This window comes from Penicillium vulpinum (assembly GCF_028829585.1).
Source record: "Penicillium vulpinum strain IBT 29486 chromosome Unknown utg000004l_segment0_segment0, whole genome shotgun sequence".
NCBI classification, from domain to species: Eukaryota; Fungi; Ascomycota; class Eurotiomycetes; order Eurotiales; family Aspergillaceae; genus Penicillium; species Penicillium vulpinum.
The window spans coordinates 3,483,045-3,501,428 of NW_026643244.1; the positions used below are offsets into that span (position 1 = coordinate 3,483,045).

Consider the following 18,384-nt stretch of genomic DNA (forward strand, 5'->3'; position numbering starts at 1 on the left):
AATGACGTTATGTAACGGGTCCGTAATTACAAGTAATTTTCAGCGGATCTTTCAAATGTTCTCCGAAATTTCGGGCCCGCGGCTTTTTTTTTGCATAACAACCATATCGAATCATGCCTGCTAGGAAGGGTGGCAGGCCGACCCTCAGTCAGGGTCTGGACCGTGAGGTGTGTTTTCAAAATTGAGTCTTGTTGGCTTTCACTCACTCCCGAAATAGGTCTACCAGATCGTGCGCAAGATCATTGACGACCAGCCCGAGACTGAGCGCATCCGACTATCGGTCCCAACGATTTATGAGAAAATTAAGAAATCCAACTCGAGCTTGAACCGGAAACCGAAGAGACTCATCGAGGATAGTCTTGAGCGGGTGTTGGAGGTTATCAAAGCTGATATGGGTGAAGAAGATGAGGATTCCATGGAGGGGGACTTTGAGGGACTGGAGGAGCCTCCTGCTGCGGTACGTCAAGCGCTGCGCATATTTTGCTCGAATGGAACGGAAATATTAATTGGAATTGAGGCATCAGGAACCCAATGGAATGAACCAAAGTGTCGTCGGATCATGGGCAGTAGCGAAGGCCAAAAAAACCGTTGAAACCACCGCTAGCCCGGCACCCACATCCTCCAAGAGAAGAACGCACGGCGGAGAATCTGTGTCTAAGCGACGCAAAGCTGAACCCGCGGATCGCTCGCCACCAACACATGTCAGTCTCGCCGATTTGGGTGGACTGGACGATGTTGTTCAGGAACTTGGAGACTTGGTCATTCTACCCATGACTCGGCCGCAGGTCTATCTATCCTCAAACGTGCAGCCGCCGCGCGGAGTATTGCTGCATGGCCCACCAGGTTGCGGTAAGACATTGATTGCAAACGCTTTCGCCGCGGAGCTGGGTGTACCCTTCATCTCAATTTCTGCGCCTTCAGTCGTGTCAGGAATGTCGGGTGAATCCGAGAAAGCTCTACGCGAATACTTCGAGGAGGCCAAGCGTCTTGCTCCCTGTCTCATCTTCATTGACGAGATCGATGCGATTACGCCGAAGCGTGAGAGCGCCCAGAGAGAGATGGAGAAGCGAATTGTCGCCCAGCTTCTGACCTGTATGGACGATATTGCCATTGATAAGACAGATGGAAAACCCGTTATCGTACTCGCAGCAACCAACCGCCCAGACAGCCTCGACGCCGCTCTGCGCCGCGGTGGCCGTTTCGACAAGGAAATCAACATGACTGTGCCCTCAGAGCCAGTCAGAGAACAAATTCTGCGCGCACTGACCCGCAAAATGCGCCTGGCAGACGATATCGACCTCAAGACGCTGGCCAAACGAACTCCCGGCTTCGTGGGCGCAGATCTGAACGATCTCGTCTCGACCGCTGGTTCAGCCGCCATCAAGCGGTACCTCGCGATTCTCAAGTCGAACAGCGGCGAAGAAATGGAGATGGAAATCGAAGGAGAAGAAGATATCAGCCCGCGAGTCCGCGAACTCCGCCGTCTTATTGTCCACGCTAAGGAGACTCCTCTCGGCGATGAAGCAGAAGTCGTCCTCGTCTCCAACGCAGACTTCTTCACAGCTCTCCCTAAAATCCAACCCTCCTCCAAGCGTGAGGGCTTCGCTACAATCCCCGACACAACCTGGGCCGACATCGGTGCTCTCGGCGGCATCCGCGAAGAGCTCGTCACAGCCATCGTCGAACCAATCAAGAACCCAGATATCTACGCCAACGTCGGCATCACCGCGCCTACTGGTGTCCTCCTATGGGGCCCACCCGGTTGCGGTAAAACTCTCCTCGCAAAAGCCGTCGCAAACGAGTCCCGCGCAAACTTCATCAGCGTCAAGGGCCCAGAACTGCTCAACAAGTTCGTCGGTGAGTCTGAGCGCGCCGTTCGCCAGGTCTTTGTCCGCGCCCGCTCATCCGTGCCTTGTGTTATCTTCTTCGATGAGCTCGACGCCCTCGTACCCCGTCGTGATGATACACTCTCTGAGGCCTCCGCTCGTGTCGTCAACACACTCCTCACGGAGCTTGATGGCCTTGGCAGCAGTCGCCAGGGTATTTATGTCATCGCTGCTACTAATCGGCCTGATATTATTGATCCTGCTATGCTGCGTCCTGGCCGTCTTGAGACTCTTCTCTTTGTGAACTTGCCCACGCCACTCGAGCGTGTCGATATCTTGCAGACTCTTCTCCGGAAAATCTCTATTGAGTTTAGTGAGGATCTGCGTAAACTCGCCGAGGAGTGCGAGGGCTTCAGTGGTGCTGATTTGGGAAGTTTGCTGCGTCGTGCTGGTTACTCTGCTATCAAGCGTCGCGATAGTATTAAGTTGGTTGACTTTGTTGCTGCTAAGGCGTTCGTTCGGCCTAGTGTTACGGATTTGAGGAAGTATGAAAAGCTCCGGAGGGATTGGAGTGGTGGCGTGGTCTGAATTGGCTAGTTTGTATATGTATTTCTCTTGGGATATACACATTTAGATCTAGAGTTTTCTTTTTTTCTCCCATTTTTTCTTGCTTGGGACCCTGGACATAGATACCTTGAACGAACATTTACTATTTGATCGAATATTTGATCATTCATTCTACGTCCCTTCAACGACTACTAAACTACAATGATCCCAAGGTCGATTCTGATATGATATGAAGTAGAAAATGCCAAAGAAACAACTTTTTTGTACGATTATACAAAAGGAAGATTATGCACACAAAAATAAATAAAAACGCCCAGAAAAATGTCAGACATCATGCAACGGCATCTCAAGATTACATCCACAAGCGACACGTTCCATCAGCACCAGCACTGACAGCCCACGCTTCACGCGGGTGCCAGTCGATATCCAAGACACCCAGCTCGCCAGTAATCTTGTGGCCCTTGAGAACCTTGAGCGGCACAATGGTAGCATTGCTGAGCATATCTCCAGTAACGCTGCCGTGGAAGATCTGCAGGGATCCATCGTCGGAGGCATCTGCGAAGAGCGGGTAGCGGCCGCTGGGGTGGAACTTGACGGCGCGGATAGCCTTGCGGTGGTAGCGGAGGGTCTTGTAGGGACGCTGGGAGAGGTCGAGATCGTGCCAGAGCAGACGACGATCGTACGAACCGACGATGATGTTGTCACCACCGGATGCGCTGGAAGAGGTAGGGTGGATGTCGAAGGACGAGATCCAGCGGGCACCAGGCTGCAAGATCTTGACGAGGAGCTGGCGCGAAAGATCGTAGGCACGGATCGAGCGCTGATTGGCGACGAATAGGATGGGTTTCGACGGGTGGAAGTGGGCAGTCTGAGGGGGACCACCGCCCTTGAGGCGGCGCTTGAAGGGGAATTGTGTCAGGTGCTTGCTGACTGTGTGAATAGAGATTGCGACGGAGGCGGGTGTCGAGGCGCCCGAGCACACTGTCACGAAATAATCTCCGCGGCGGTGCCACGAGATCGTCTTGGGCACGTAACGGAGAGGAATGACGACGCAAACACCAGCATCCACGAGAGCAGACTCGGGACGGATCCAGGTCGGGGCTGTGTTCTTCTTGCCTTCCTCTGAAACACTGGGGGCCGGTCGAGAGGCGGCGAAGCCCCAGCCTGCGTCGAGGAGATCCAGACTGGCCTTCTCGATTTCGGGGTCGATGATGGGAGGCACGGCGAGGAAGATATCATCTCCTGCGGTAGCGGCAAGGACGACTGCGTCCTTGCCCGGACGCCAGCGGACAGTGCTGACCGCCTCGTCATCGCTGAGCTTCACGCTCCACAGTTGGCGACCTGTGAGGAGTTCCCAGACACGGACGGTACCGTCGTCGCCACCAGTCGCTAACCAGATACCAGTTGGGTCCACGTTGACAGAGCGCACACGGCCCTTGTGGCCGCGGAAGACTGTGGCACATGCAGTGGGGAAAGGCTTGAGCTCCTCAGGACTGGGAAGCTTGGGCAGGAGACTCTCGGGATCGATGTTTAGCTTGCTACGGCGCACACGCGGAGCAAGGTAGAGATCCAAGCAACGCTCGAACTTCTCCTGGACGAAGTTGTCGTATCCAGGAACTCTGCGCAGGGAGCCGAAATCTTTGGGCAGGTAATCCTTCTCGCGATCCTCAGGATCTGTCTGCTCCCATTCCTTGCGTTCCTTGGCATCTGGTAGGTACTCGGCAGGCGGGTGGTAACTCTCTTCGTAACCAGGGGGTGGGAGTTTGGGTGCCGGGATATGCATAACGTGATCAGGTCGCTCAACTTCGTCAGCCCACAGGTCGTAGTTGATGAGCTCCTCATCCTTCTCTTCCCTATCCTCTGGCGCCTTGTAAGGAAGAATGCGGCCCTCGCGGATGGCCTTCACAAGCTTCATCACACGCTTCTGCTCGTGCTTGGATGGAACGAAACGACGTTTGGGCTCGGGAGCGGCGCTCAGTGGCATGATCTCCTTTTGGCTACTGAACCATTCCACCAAAGGCTCATATGGATCGTAGCCCTCGGAGGGAACCTCGTTCATCTGCACCTTGCGGAGCAGCTCCAATTCCTCCTGGCTCAGCTCCAGAGGCTTGCCGGTCTGAGGGTCAGTCATACCAGTCCAGCCCTTGGGGATTTCAATGCTGTCCAACAACGCATCTAGGGCCTCGCCCTTGGCAGGACGCATAATTTTCTTTCCGTTAATGTCGTAACCAATATGGGGGTATTCGTCGTAGAACTTCAGCGGGATGTCGCCAATGGTGTTCGCATTTTCATCCACTTCGGAGAGTTCAGAATTGTCATCCGGATGAATTTCATCCCAGAGGTAGCGATCGTTTCCGTTGGCATCCTTCACAATGCGGAAGTTGGGTTCACCAGCAGCTGGCTTAATTTCCTCTGTATCAGAGGGGATCTCATCACTGTCCAATTCATCTTCTCCATCTTCTGAGTCGCTAAAGTCATCAACCAGCTCGACTTCCGAGTCGCTGTCGTCGTCTTCGCTGTCCGAAAGGCTAGTCTTGTCCGACAAGGCCCCATCGAGGTTGCCTTTGCTCAATTCGTCACCGGAAAAGACACCAGCTTCCTCCTCGACATCGCGAGTGACAGCCTTGCGCTTCTTTGAAGCCGCCTTGGGGTTCATGGTGTTGTTCAGCGGATGTTGTCTTATTGCTGTAGATCCATGGATTTTTTTTTAGGATAATTTCTCGCAGCGCTCACCGCTCACCGCCCACATGACCGCCCCCATCTTATCGGGCGCCTATCTATGACACGCCAATGTTTTACTACCTGGAATGTTTTCCAACTAACTATTGAACGGCTCTTTTAATCGAGGGTCAAATTTAGAAAGGATCATCGAACAATGTCACTCCCGCCTGACTATGAGGGAATGCTCCCTTTGGCTATTACGAATGATTCCTCAGAGCCAAAAAGACATGCAGCATGCGACGAGTGTAGTAAGTCTCACAGGCCGAGCCGATGTAACGGAACCCCCACTGACCACGTTCTGCTGTTCGTCAGGAAAGCGGAAGCTTAAATGCTCCGGAGAAATGTTGGGATGTTCGCGATGTACAAAACAGTCGCTCTCTTGTAACTATTCCATACAAAAACAGATGGGCCGGCCGCCCAAGAAACGGACCCGAACAGATGATGAGCGGGTCGACTTCCCAGCGCTATCTGGTGCTGAAGTTTGGCCCAGTCCAGAGGACTCGCAACAATCTTCACAATCTTCACTAGGACTGAGTCCAAACATAGCCACCTTCCCAGATTCCGATCATCTTTGTCCGAAATTCTTCTGGCGGTCTGGTACGAACATGGATTTGCCACAATCCCAGCCCGCAGATCTACTGTCAGGCTATGAAGACCACAACCATGCCTGGAAGCCGGATCTTCTGAAACAGTCAAACCTGCCTGTTTTCTCATCGTATTCCCCGTGGCCTGATTTTTCAGCCGTCTCCGAAGCCACGGCCGTGCCAATGCCAATGCCATTCCCCAACCCTCCAACTTTCTCTCCCACGAACTCACTCCCGCTCTCTCCTGCCACATCCATTTCCTCTGACTCCGCAACATCTGGGTGTACGTGTTTATCATATCTCTATCTATGCCTCAGCCACATGACGTCAATCTCCTCCTTCCCCGTCAATTCCCACACTCTATGCTCGCTATATATCGCTGCACGAACTGTACGAGACGTGATTCGCTGCCAAGTTTGTCCCAAGGCCTTTGCAACGGGCTATCAAAATATCATGTTCATAGGCACTTTATTAACCGTCGTCGCGGACTCGTGGCTGCGTGTCGCGCAAGCCGATCCTGTCGAATTGGGGATGCAGTCTGCGCCTGCACACTACCTGCCTGAGGTGCTCCAAAGCCCTGAACCAGCTCAAGTTTGGAAATCATGGCTCCACCAAGTCGTTCGTCGCGCTGTCATTGGTGGTCCCGTTGAGCCAGGTGCTATGGTTGCTTGTGCTGAGCAGCCGGATCTGCTGTCCATGATTACGGAAATCGAGAATCGACAACGTCGCTGGCATGAACCTGGGCAACATCCACTTGGACACTCAATCTCCACGTCGGACCCGGCGCAGTCACAAGATCAGGAGGATTCCAGTGAAAATATGTTTTTATGCCTTCGTGTGGTTGGAAGCGCCAGAGATGTGATCAAAAAATTCAGCTTTGATCCTTCAGAATATCCCGAGGGCGTTGAGCCGGTTACTGCGCGTAATGAAGCGCATAGGGGAGCATACCATGCGTGAAAAGTTTGGGGTCAGTTGTCTGGGTTTTACTTTGGATATGTCCAAGACTATGTGGAGTTATTGCTATATACTATTCGGCATCATATACTATACAAGTCTCTTCGCTGGTACGAAGCTAGATTGATATGTCATTGACCATTTCATTAATTTTTGTTGTACAAGCATTAAGTTAGAGTGAAATGAGCCCTATTGTCCCTCGAATGCCTGTCCATGTAGATGACGCCGGACCATGTGGATATGTAACAAGAAAACTGCATCGAAAACTCGAAAAGAAAAATAACCCGCGAGAGAACAAGAATGCTGCAAGCTCACTCGTCGTCCTCGTCGTCCACCACGTAGCGGTTCTTCTTTCGGGCAGGAGGTGTGCCAGCTCTGGCTTGAGGCTCTGGCTTGCTACGGCCAGCTTTCGCAGGTGCAGCCTCGACGTCATCTTCGCCTTCAGCGTCCATGTCTTCATCCTCCAGCTCCTCTTCTTCATCTTCGGCTTCTTCCTCGAGCTCCTCGTCGCTGCCAACCAAGAATCCATCATCCTCATCGTACTCGTCTTCTTTGGTACGCGCACCACGAGAGTAGTCCTCTTCATCGTCGGTGTAGATCTCGCCGCGACGGTTTTGGCGGCGAGGCTTGGCGCGCGGGCGAGTCGTAAGTAAACCGCCATCTTCAAGACCACCAACACTAAGACCACTAGGACCAGTACGACTAGCGCCATGGCGGCGACCGCGATCGGCCTCGCGATCAGCATGCTGCTGGCGACGGCGCTCAGCCTTGATAGCTTCCTTTTCCATCATTTCAGCGCGTCTGCCAGCCAACTCAGGATCCTCTGTTATTTCATAACGTGGTGCAGTGCCAGCTGCAGTCTGCTTGCTACCACGAGCAGCAGCAGCCAATTGTTCTTGCAGTCGCTGAACAGCATCGTCTGTCTCCAAGGTGGTCGGGAGAATAGTCAGACCTTGGGTGACATGTGAGGTCAATCGGAAAACCTGGGCTGTTTCCAGTCCAGCTGCGAGGAAAACGTGGGAGTCTAACTTGTGGTCATATTCGCCGGACTTGGTGAGAGGTGCGAGGGGTTTGGATGCGATGCGATATTGCTCAAGCGGAGCAGAAGCGAGTTGAAGAGTAAGGGAGCCATCCTCCCATTTGATAATACGGGCATTGGACTGCAAAAGAGACTCATCCGCAGGATCCTTGCGCCAGCATAGAGAGGTAGCAGCGGTCTGGTAAGGCGGTGGGACGTAAGTCGCGGGATTGAATTCTTCTCCTTCGATTGAAAGGAAATCTGGCACCCGCATTGTGTAGACCTGTTACTAGAAGTTAGATCAAACTCAAAGACTTCGGGGTAGAGGCTCCTCCTACCTCTCCATCGTTGGTCAATGGCACTGGCGCCCGGGCAAGGTCCTGATCAGCAACATTGACTTCCTGCTGCTCCTCAGCCATATCATACATTCGGTCTTCGCGTCGATAATAACGGTTCTCATCGTCACCCGAGTCAAGATGTTCATCGTCCAGGCTGCGGTGAGGTCTAGCCATATATCAGTATCTAGCTCTTGTCGCGCTGGTGCGGTTTGCATACTCATTATCATCGAGTCCGCCCTCTCCGTCCGACCCGAACAGATCATCACCTTCATCCATTTGTTCAGCGCCAGAATCATGGGCATTGCTGTGCGCGGGGCTCTCATTGCCATTGCTGGGGCGTCGAACGCCCTCCTCATCGGAGGACATGGTGTATGGAATTTATTGTTGTTGCAAGGTCGTAGTTATGTGGAGATGCAAGTGGTGACAAATAAAGGACTGGAGATGTCCTTAATATTATATTGGGAATAAGCAATCCGATATATCGTCAATAGTGTATTGACAATTGTTCTATCGGCCATTCACGACGCAGCTCCCATAATTCAATTCACGCGCGGAACTTTAAATTCTCCGATTACCGGACCTAAACGGGACTAGTGTTTCGATGGCCCAGACCAAAAGGGGATCCTCAACGTGTGGCATCTCACCGTCTTGTCCCTCATCCCCGTTATTTTCTTGATTTGAAGCGTTGCAGATCAATTTCAAGATGGCAACTTTCTTCCAGAGTGTGTAAGTGATGTTCCGCCATTGTGACCTTGTTGCAATCGGCTGTTCGATCTCCCTTCTACCTTTACCCCCTCATACTGCACGAAGAACCCCCCGGCGCCACAAATACAAAGGAGCATTCCATTCCCAAAGTCTAATATATACCCTGGCCTCCTTTTTGTCGTTCACATCTACCCACACTTCTTTTGTATATTCCCACTTTGTTCTCAACCAGCTATTCACTCGCCACGATCGCCCGCTAACTCTATTTCTGAATACAGTCGCCAAGGATTTGGCCGGGGAGGAAACAACAAGAGCAACAATCCACCTAAAAGCCCAGCGCAGTCCTCTACTCCTCAGCATCAAGCCACCATGTCGAATTCGCCCTCGATTTCCAGCAGCCTATCATTGGAGACTCAAGCGAACGACCCAGAGGGACCCAAGTACTTCTTCCAGGAGAAGTATGCCCCGCTGAATGTGAGGGGCAACTTCTTGACTCTCTGTGCTTGCCCAAAGAATGTGGAGCTGGGCGAGTGGCTGGCTCACCAGAGTAAGCAAGGTGGAAGCTTATCTTGAGAGTGAGAAGGCTAATTTGTTTCTGCTTTAGTTGTTGAACAATACCGTCTACTCCACGGCATGCTCCAGGTTATTCAGGAGGTGAACAGTGTGACCGGTCTACCTATTTGCAATGAAAACACTTGTCCAACAATGTCCGCTGGACGGTATGTGAATATGACGGGGTAAATTATGAACTGAGCTAACGGTTCTAAAGGCTGACCTATACCTGGCTTGTTGACGGCCGCGCCGCTAAAATTTCTGCCCCGAAGTTCATCAATCGGGTCGAGAAATGGATTGTCAGCAAGATCCACGACCCTGTTATGTTCCCTACCGAAAAAGTCAACGGTACTCCCGAGACATCTGCCATCAAAGAAGCCAACGGCGCGTCAACAACTCCCTCCGACCCTGCCAATACAGATGACTGGATCGGCAAGTCCAGTGGCTTCCCGCCAACCTTTTACAAGGACTGCCAGGGTATCATGAAGCAGATGTTCCGCTGCTATGCCCATCTTTATCACGCTCATTGGCTTAACCCCTTTTGGCACATTAACAAGCACGATGTCCTGAACATGTGCTTCGTTCACTTTGTGACTGTCTCCAAGTACTACGGGCTTGTGTCTGATAAGGAGATGGAACCCATGCAGCCCTTAATTGAGTTGTTCATCAAGCAGCAGCGGGTTCCTCCAGAGGCGCTCACCGGCGGCCACTGGGCCCAGCAGGCCGCCACTTAAGCTCCACGGGTCTGGAGTTGCAAATTTTTGTTTTTACATTGACGACCATGACATGTCCGCTAACCTGGCGTTGGGCCGCGCTGTCTTGCTTTGTTCATATTCTGCTTTCTCTTTCAGCCATTTTCCAAAAAAGAATGGGCGAATTTGCGATGATATGACACAAAGCTGGGGCTTTGACTGAGCATTTAGCATGCGCTGTGAATTATTCTACTTGATGATCTTGCATATTTTCATCCAGCATCAGCTGGCCATTGCATGTTTTTTTATCTACCCATTGCAATACATTCATCTTATCATAATTCCATACCACATGAGACTTGGGGTTGTAAATGATCCACTAGATACATTCCATTTCGTGTGGACCTGGTGGCTTGATTCTTAGCGCTACAGAAGACGTGAGCAGGCCCTAAGGCTTGGGGGTGGTCATTCGTGAGATGGTTTAGGCGTGTACATCGTAGTACTGTGAAGTATGGATGATTTGAAACACAGCCAATCGACATAGGTCGATCTTTGACCCACACGCAAATATAGTAAAGCGCCTGCAAATACAGTGGCTAGGAAGCACTGACGCATTGGTAGCAATCCTTTTGAAGACTTGGGCAGTCCAAGCCAGCTTAATGAAGCCGACTGCGCGTAGATGACCCACCGAGTTGGTCACAGATAGACCCCATCCCCATCCTCATCCTCCCGATCATTAGACTGTTGTCCTGCACCAGCTTCAGCCTCAGTCCCAGCCCCAGCTCCAGTTCCACTATCGGTCGCATTTCCATTCGTCACCGGCACATCTGTCAAAGTGTCCTGTCTCTTGTCGATCTTAAGCTCATCAAGCTCAATCCAAGGTTGCCCACGATTCTCGACCTCAATCTTCAGCAACGAGATTCGTTCGTTCATAGACACGGCCACGCCCTCATTTTCAGCAATATAGCCCTCCAGCTCCTTCTTGTCGTCATCTGAATCATTACTTTCTGCTAAGAATGCGCGGAGCTCGGCATTCGAGCGATGTAGGTGTGCGATGGAGTTTGTGAGCTCGGAGACTTTGCTGTAGAGGACTGCGAGGGGAAGCTCTTTGATTGCCTCAGCGAAGGCTCCTGGAGTTATGGGGAGGGATTCAGTTGACATTTTGATGCTTATTTTGTGAGGGTTGAAAGGTAGAGTTGGGATCAATGCGGGCTGATCTCAAGCTGTTTGGATTGCCGTTATCATCACGTGCGGGGTTTATAGATCAGATGTGTACATATGGGACCTCGGAGAGATGTTGAGGCCGATTTTGAGTATTGGTGGATTATGGATGGATGGGAATCCTGATACTATAGTTCAAGCTAATGATAGACATAGAGGACAATTCATATTCAACTAATTCCCATCATTTCTTGCTTTGTATCTGCAATCGCGGTCTCGGAACAACTCTGCAGCCGATCCATATGATGCCGCCAAAAAGATCTCCGAACAATCACCCACCACCCCATACTCCGTGGTCCTTTCCGAGCCCTCGCTCTCCAGTCAGAGGATATGAGCAATGCGGTCTGGGCCGTATGGCGGGCTCCGTGCCCGGGGCTCCGTACCTCGGTGCTGCCCTCGGTAGCATTCCGCTCTGCAAGTCGCGATCTCCGCATTACCCCATGGCGCATGTACAGCACCTCGCACCAATCCACGTTACCAATCCCGAACATTCTATCCCAAATAGTATCTCAGCCGTCTCGTCCAACTCCAACCCCGATATCCCCGCAACGATTCAACCCGGTCTCCACTCCACGCCGCCTCAAACGCACCTCGGCCGCATCTCCAAAGCCGAAGCTTAAATCGGATCCCTTAGAGGTTCCCCCTCGCCAAAAACCCTTCTCTGATGCCGAGATCAAAGCCATATTTGGCCCCGCCAAGTTCAATGCAAAGCTAGGAAACCGTATCCTGGCCGTCTTGCACGGCCACCGCCTGACCGGCACGCTCGACGCGGACTTGCCAGTTGACATTGCCCGCGCTATCACCCAGAAGCAGTTTGACACAGCTTTGGAGTGGCTTCGCGGTGAGTACCCCGTCGATGAGGATGCTGCTATCTTTGCCCGCATTGAGCGTGAGGAGCGCGCGGAGGAAGAGAAGCTCGTGCGCCGCGCTGAGAAGCTAGGTTTGTATAAGCCGCAGAGCGGTTCTTATGACGCCGAGCTTGGCGAGGAGGGTTCTCCTTACGGCAAGAGTGTTTTGAAAGAGGCCCGCGAGAGAAATGAGAAGCGCTTGCTGGCTGAACAAGAACGGAAACGGCAGGAGTGGCTCGATGGCGAGAAAGAAGAACAGGAACGTTTGATGCGGGAATTTGGGAAGAACACGTCTCTACAGCAGTATCAGGAAGCTGCGCTCACTGAGGGTATGTTACATATACTAGGATTCGAGTTTGGGTGATTGGTATTGGTGTTGACATTCTTAGCTCGTCCCCGTGCGGATCCTATCGAGAGGCCATATCTCGCTTGGGTCCAGAAGCATCATATTGCCGCCACCAACGAGAGTCCTGAGTCGATGAACATCACCAACGTAAGGATAGTTCACTTTGTGAAATTGGTTAGTTGCTAACCATGTTCGAACTGGCAGTCTCAACGTCTACTTGCTCCGCTTCTGTTCTCGATCGTGGTTCTCGCCCTTTGCTATACCTTTACTCAGAAATACGAGTTCCCAGCACGAAAAGACCGTCTTATGCCCGATGTGCCTCCTGCCGTGGCTACTGTGGGTGCTATTGTGGCAGCTAACGTAGCAGTGACTTTGCTATGGAAATTCGTCCCTCCTGCATGGAGACTACTTAACCGTTACTTCGTTATTGTGCCCTTCTATCCCAGCTCACTGGGTATGATTGGAAGCACATTCAGTCATCAGACATGGAGGCATCTTGGAACTAATATGATGGTCCTGGGACTTATGGGAACCAGAGGTATGTATTGTGGCTAGTAGAAGCGCTAGAAGATATGAGTTCTAACTGTTTTCTTGCTCTACAGTCCACGATGAAATCGGCCGTGGGAACTTTTTAGCCATCTACTTCGCTTCTGGTGTCATGGGATCTGTCTTCTCGTTGACACGCAGCGTCATCCTTGGCCGCCTAGGCATGACCTCCCTTGGAGCCAGTGCTGCAACCAGCGGTATCGTCGCCGCATGGTGCATGTCTCACTTCAAGTTTGTCTCCCACCATCTTTCCAGCTGTTATTCTTTGTGGCACCTGTACTGACCCTCCTTAGTGACAAACTCACCATGTGGATTCTTCCCCAAGGGCTCCAAGAGAATATCTGGACCTACGGCTGGGTCTTCCTTACCTGCCTGGTCGGCACTGAGGTCTTCAGCTTGCTTGCTCCCGCGTTCGTGTTCCGCGCTTGGCCCCTCTCCCGACTGACTAAGATGGACCACGCTGCCCATCTAGGTGGATACGCGGCTGGTGCTGGATGTGGGTATACCCTCATGCAGAAAAAGAAAGAGCGTGAGAGAAAGGCGAGGCAGTCAAGGTGGTTCTAAACTCTCATCAATAAAGACCTGGTAACCTACCTGTGGTTTCCAATTGTATCATACTGGCGTTACTGCGGCAAATTCTAGCCTTTCATACTACTCATTTACTTGGGTTACTATGTTTTCTCATTCATTATTCCATTCAAAATATTTGATATATCAATTTATCAAAACGTCCTAAAGGAAAAAAAGTCAATACCCATCTTCATAAATCCCACCTCAGTCTAATCCCAATGATTTACCGCAGCTCAGTAACCGCACACCACGGGTCCGCAATCATTTCCTCCGGCTGATCCCAATTCAGAGGAATATCCAACAACTGATCCTCACGTTCCGAGGACGGCTGTTTGGCCACGAAAAGCATGTGCTTGTCAATAGTAACAGTCCCAGACTGTATCCAAGGCACCCACCACAGTGCAATGTACTCAACCTGAAACATCAGCTCGTCTAAATCTTGCTCGGGGGTTTCAATCCTGATCGGGAACGAGACGGAATTAAATCCTAGGCCGTGCAAAGACCTATCGCCCCAAGTAACCAAACCCGCGGCAATGGTATTACAAATATGGATTATAATCTCCCTATCGTCGCTGTGAATGTCCATGGTGTCCGGGAGAGTCACAGAGCCCCAGATCCAACCTCCCTGGCTGGTGTGGGGTTCTTTAAAATGGAATCGGCGGCCATGCTCGAGCTGGCTCGACTGGAATACACTCGCTTGGTAATAAGGCATCGTGGCGGCTGGAGTGAATGAAGTGCTGTTTTTGTGGGAATTCAATGTTGTTCTTGGGTACTCTGCCTTTTGTTGTGTGTTAGGAAAGGCTGCTCTGAATGATGATGGTGATGGTGAGATAGAATTGAAACGAGGAAACCGAGGTTTTATATCCTGAGGGACAAGCCGTCTATTATGGTAATCGGGTGGGAACAACGAAGGAATGAAGTCCTTTGAGGGCTATAATACCTTTCTCTATTCTTTGGGGAAGTATACTATTCTCTCCACACTCTTTGTTTGACCTGATATTCTATATAAATCTTTCCTTTGTTCTCATTTCCTCTTCAAGTGTTCAATTTAGTTACATCAAGAGAGCCCTTACTCTTTGATCATAAGAACAGCCTTTTAGTGTTTCAGGTAGGAGAATGTCTTGAAGACTAGTAATAATTATATTCAATACAGTCGAATGTTACTACAATATTGTTGGAACACTCTGCATATATAATAGCTTCGAATTGGGGTATTAGTCCTCTCTAAAGACCAGTATTGTCACACAAGAATATAGCCTCCCTAGGCCGTAAGCAGTTACCTTGCTTCTTGCTATAGTCTAGCGGTGTAATGCTTCATTACTTCCAATGAATACTATTATTTGGAAGCTTCGTCAGTTAGATTTCTAGCTTCGATAATGAGCTTCGACAGTAACCTTACTACCTAGGTCCATACTACATACCATGCATTCGATGTTGTCTTTCTCTCTTCCTGAAGGTTATCAAGTGACCAGTATACTATCCAAATCTACACTTACACTTACAAAGACAATTTTGAAAATAGAGTATGTAAGCAAAATAAGAAAAATGTAGTGGACTGATTGGTCCATGTCCAAATAAGCCTGAAACATTGGACTCGAAGAACTCAAACTCAACACAAAACTCACAAAGAACAATCTATATCTTCCAGGGATCCATTAAAACATGTCTCACATCTAACATGTCCTCTAACCTCACCTCCTTATTCTTACGGCGAGTCTCAGCAAAAACCATCTTTTGATCTAGAATAACCTTCCTGGCCCTCATTTAATCTTCCCAATACCCCGCAAGATTCTCAGCAAGAAGAAGATCTGGGTGCGTATGGTCAGGCGTATATGACCTAGGTAGAGGGGTATCAATATCACGCTTGATAGGGAACGAGAGACATTTTTCCCCAAATCTATGCATTGCCCGATCGTCTACAGTGAAACAGCCTCTGACGATCTGGTGCTTTATTAAACACATAATGTCTGGATCTCTACGGCCGCGGCGATCAAAGTCTTCAGAGAAATTTACGGTGATCCAATAGTAGTCGCTTCGGTCACCGGCTGGCTCGGCGAAATATTTCCCGTTCGTGTCCATGTACACGCTTGGCTGGAGTAACTTTGGCATTTTGATGGTTAGCATGTTTCACTGAAGCAGGATTAGGGAAGCTCAGTGTTACTGCGAGAGGGTATATCTTGTGTCTTTGGCGGAGGTTTCTTTTTTTTTTTTTTTTTTTTTTGGCGATGATAGAAGAATGCTTTTATGGTAATGACGCGATGAGATAGAATAACTCGAGGCAAGAATACCGAGGTTTTATATATTGGCAGTCGAGATGCCAGCTGTCCGGGGTATCGCACTAAAAATAACAAAGGCCTTTCATTGCTACAATGGCTTTCTTCATTCTTCCAGTGATTTGGTCTTTAATGGAGATATCCGTAGTTTTTGTACTAGTATGTATAGTTCTACCCGAAGAGTGTTTGTGAACCCAAATATCCATAGATTTATCTAAATTGGTGTATTGGCTAGTAAACCACTAACTTGATATATATAAAACTTTTATTTGTATTATCAATCTCTTTGGAAGGACACCTAAAAGAAGATGGGTCTCATTAGAATCACGCGCTAAAAAGTTGGGTCTGGTCAGATTTTGTAACAGAACCACTGAGCCTACATCTAATTCTGAGATCTACTAATAATATTAATTGCTTTATCAGAAGGACTGTAAAATAGGATATTCATTTTCGCATACCAAGTGTACAGACTATAAATGAGTCGAAAAATACTTCCATCTAGTCATGATCCTAACCTCAACCATTGCGCACTAGGCATATCAGTACTATCTTTCCCTCTGCAAATGCTCATCTTTGTGTCCAACACAAAAGATACGCTCTCGATCAAGACAAACCTTACTAGCACACACTTGATTTAGCCAGTATTGCACGACATCCACAGACTGAGTCATAATTGCATGGGCCATTTGCCTCGAGATTTCAGTGGTCGGAGCCTCACTCACTACCCCGAACGAGATACATGCATGCCTAACCCTATACTGTGGCTCGTCAGAAACGACAGCACGGTAGTTCCGAATCTGGAGAAGCGCAAACTCCAAGATCGATTGATCACTATAGCTGAAATACATGTCGTAAGAGAGTTCCACAGTCACCCAGTAAATATCGTCACCTATAAGATCCGGCTCATACCGGGCTGCTTCAATTAGGTAGTAGAGAGATTCTTTGTTTCCCATGGGCCTTACCATGATGTCGGCAGTGTGTCTGTGTGAGCTTTAAAATTGTATGTTGGATCTGGTTGAAAGGGGACAACTAGTGCTTAGATCAAAAGACTGGATGAGATCGAGGCATTTTTATAAGGAAGAAACCGAGATTCAAATAGAAATGAATCATATCACAAAGCATTTGATTAATACATAGGTAGGCACAATGCCTTTGTGGTCCGCTGTTGAACAATTTCAAAGTTGTTAACATGTCAAGAGGAGCCATGAAAGGACTATCAGGAGAGAGGCTTACAGAGATATCTAGATGCACGGTAAAATATGAGATGAGATTGTTGGCGAAGCTAAGTTCTAGACTAAGAAAATTGACCGGGACCCCTTCGATGAAATACCCAGAGTACTCTTTCTTCACAGGGAAATAGAGCACTATTTCTGTAGACAGGAGACACAAAGCACAGTCACAGAGGGACCATAAAAGAGGAACCCTTCAAGAAATGAGAAGATACCCTCAGAGTTCTCTTCATGGGGAAACAGAGGGCTATCTCTGTTAAGACAAGTTTCAAAAATTGGTTCAATGAGCAAGCTCTTTGAACACCGGGGGGGGGGGGGGGCGAGGAGCTCCCAGATGCGCAATGGAGAGAGTGGGAAGTGACGTAATGTATCCGCAGAGGTCGTGGGGGTACTAAGTCCCATACGGGACTGTTCCGGGCCACAACATACTTCGTGTCATTTAGACTAGGGTTGCCCCTAGTCTGGCAGTCGGTACCCAAGCCGCGGCAGAGACGCCCAGTGCCCTCAGAGGTGTGGAATTCTTCACAGGACAACAGGAACCACGTTGGGGGAAGGCAATGGAACCCGGAGCGATGGAGAAAGAAATGAAGAAGGAAGAAAGAAGGAAGTAGGGAGGGGGCAGGTATTTATAATTTCCTAGTGGCTTAAGGTGATGGAGGTGGGTGACGAGTTGCGATAACAACCCCAAAATGGAAGGCACACAGGGAACTGGGGTGACGAGCTCAGAAGGGAAGGCACGCGTGGGCACTAGGTAACTTGACAATTGATTATGGGATACATGGTCAAGTAGGTACTAGATACTAAAGTTCTTTCAAGTATACACTCCAATGCATTTGACAACTTGAAAATGATTCCACATATGTATGTTCCAGGATTCCTACCTTTGCACAATTCTCATATTCCACCAGACCACCAATTTCTCGCAATTCGACCATTCCCCCTCCTCTTTCTCTAGGGTGTTACTACTATATGTATACCGAGTCTTCTGGGGGTTCCCGAAAAATCACATCCCGGTTAAGAGTAACCAACCCACTACAAATCGCTTGGAACCACCTATAAGCATCGACCTCGGCCCGAATCCACATATCAACCGTGTCACAATCAACCGGGACCGGAATCGAGATGCAAATCACCCCCTCGTGATGCTGTGCTGTTTGGTGTACCTCGGCTTGCCGGGCTCGAACCTGATCGAGCACATAACTCATGATATCTTCGTCAGTATGGGTGAAATCCATTTCAACGGTAAGAGGTACGGTGATCCAGTGGGCTTCATGGTTGTCTAGATCGTCCATGTACTCGGGAGAGCCTATGTCGAGCCAGGCCTCGTCCGCGCTGCCGTCCGAGTTCTCCGAAGGTACGATGAATACACTGTTCTGCCCCATGTTTGCTGGGAT

At 49.8% G+C, this 18,384-nt stretch overlaps 10 protein-coding genes across 10 annotated transcripts; 4 read left to right on the forward strand and 6 right to left on the reverse strand.

The window, feature by feature from the left end:
• Positions 1-113: 113 nt before the first annotated feature.
• N7479_009804 (putative AAA family ATPase/60S ribosome export protein Rix7) lies at positions 114-2,414 on the forward strand (the record flags this gene model as incomplete). Its single annotated transcript, XM_057257497.1, has 3 exons — positions 114-167; positions 218-457; positions 525-2,414. 3 exons carry the CDS (start codon positions 114-116, stop codon positions 2,412-2,414), a joined length of 2,184 nt encoding a protein of 727 aa, XP_057104955.1.
• A 331-nt stretch (positions 2,415-2,745) lies between these two features.
• erb1 (ribosome biogenesis protein ERB1) lies at positions 2,746-5,049 on the reverse strand (the record flags this gene model as incomplete). The annotated part of the gene is made up of 1 exon (XM_057257498.1): positions 2,746-5,049. One exon carries the CDS (start codon positions 5,047-5,049, stop codon positions 2,746-2,748), a length of 2,304 nt encoding a protein of 767 aa, XP_057104956.1.
• Positions 5,050-5,268: 219 nt separating this feature from the next.
• Positions 5,269-6,655, forward strand: N7479_009806 (Zn(II)2Cys6 transcription factor rglT; the record flags this gene model as incomplete). Its single annotated transcript, XM_057257499.1, has 2 exons — positions 5,269-5,362; positions 5,427-6,655. 2 exons carry the CDS (start codon positions 5,269-5,271, stop codon positions 6,653-6,655), a joined length of 1,323 nt encoding a protein of 440 aa, XP_057104957.1.
• Positions 6,656-6,963: 308 nt separating this feature from the next.
• N7479_009807 (Paf1-complex subunit LEO1) lies at positions 6,964-8,374 on the reverse strand (the record flags this gene model as incomplete). The annotated part of the gene is made up of 3 exons (XM_057257500.1): positions 6,964-7,953; positions 8,009-8,174; positions 8,226-8,374. The coding sequence occupies 3 exons, from the start codon at positions 8,372-8,374 to the stop codon at positions 6,964-6,966; spliced, it is 1,305 nt and encodes a 434-aa protein (XP_057104958.1).
• A 337-nt stretch (positions 8,375-8,711) lies between these two features.
• N7479_009808 (Mob1/phocein family protein) lies at positions 8,712-9,999 on the forward strand (the record flags this gene model as incomplete). The annotated part of the gene is made up of 4 exons (XM_057257501.1): positions 8,712-8,734; positions 8,992-9,260; positions 9,318-9,432; positions 9,483-9,999. 4 exons carry the CDS (start codon positions 8,712-8,714, stop codon positions 9,997-9,999), a joined length of 924 nt encoding a protein of 307 aa, XP_057104959.1.
• A 654-nt stretch (positions 10,000-10,653) lies between these two features.
• Positions 10,654-11,118, reverse strand: N7479_009809 (uncharacterized protein; the record flags this gene model as incomplete). Its single annotated transcript, XM_057257502.1, has 1 exon — positions 10,654-11,118. One exon carries the CDS (start codon positions 11,116-11,118, stop codon positions 10,654-10,656), a length of 465 nt encoding a protein of 154 aa, XP_057104960.1.
• Positions 11,119-11,508: 390 nt separating this feature from the next.
• Positions 11,509-13,482, forward strand: N7479_009810 (rhomboid protease PCP1; the record flags this gene model as incomplete). Its single annotated transcript, XM_057257503.1, has 5 exons — positions 11,509-12,355; positions 12,416-12,519; positions 12,577-12,910; positions 12,975-13,149; positions 13,212-13,482. The coding sequence occupies 5 exons, from the start codon at positions 11,509-11,511 to the stop codon at positions 13,480-13,482; spliced, it is 1,731 nt and encodes a 576-aa protein (XP_057104961.1).
• Positions 13,483-13,711: 229 nt separating this feature from the next.
• Positions 13,712-14,200, reverse strand: N7479_009811 (uncharacterized protein; the record flags this gene model as incomplete). Its single annotated transcript, XM_057257504.1, has 1 exon — positions 13,712-14,200. The coding sequence occupies one exon, from the start codon at positions 14,198-14,200 to the stop codon at positions 13,712-13,714; it is 489 nt and encodes a 162-aa protein (XP_057104962.1).
• A 923-nt stretch (positions 14,201-15,123) lies between these two features.
• On the reverse strand, positions 15,124-15,597 carry N7479_009812 (uncharacterized protein; the record flags this gene model as incomplete). The annotated part of the gene is made up of 2 exons (XM_057257505.1): positions 15,124-15,241; positions 15,269-15,597. 2 exons carry the CDS (start codon positions 15,595-15,597, stop codon positions 15,124-15,126), a joined length of 447 nt encoding a protein of 148 aa, XP_057104963.1.
• A 2,358-nt stretch (positions 15,598-17,955) lies between these two features.
• On the reverse strand, positions 17,956-18,372 carry N7479_009813 (uncharacterized protein; the record flags this gene model as incomplete). Its single annotated transcript, XM_057257506.1, has 1 exon — positions 17,956-18,372. The coding sequence occupies one exon, from the start codon at positions 18,370-18,372 to the stop codon at positions 17,956-17,958; it is 417 nt and encodes a 138-aa protein (XP_057104964.1).
• Positions 18,373-18,384: the final 12 nt, after the last annotated feature.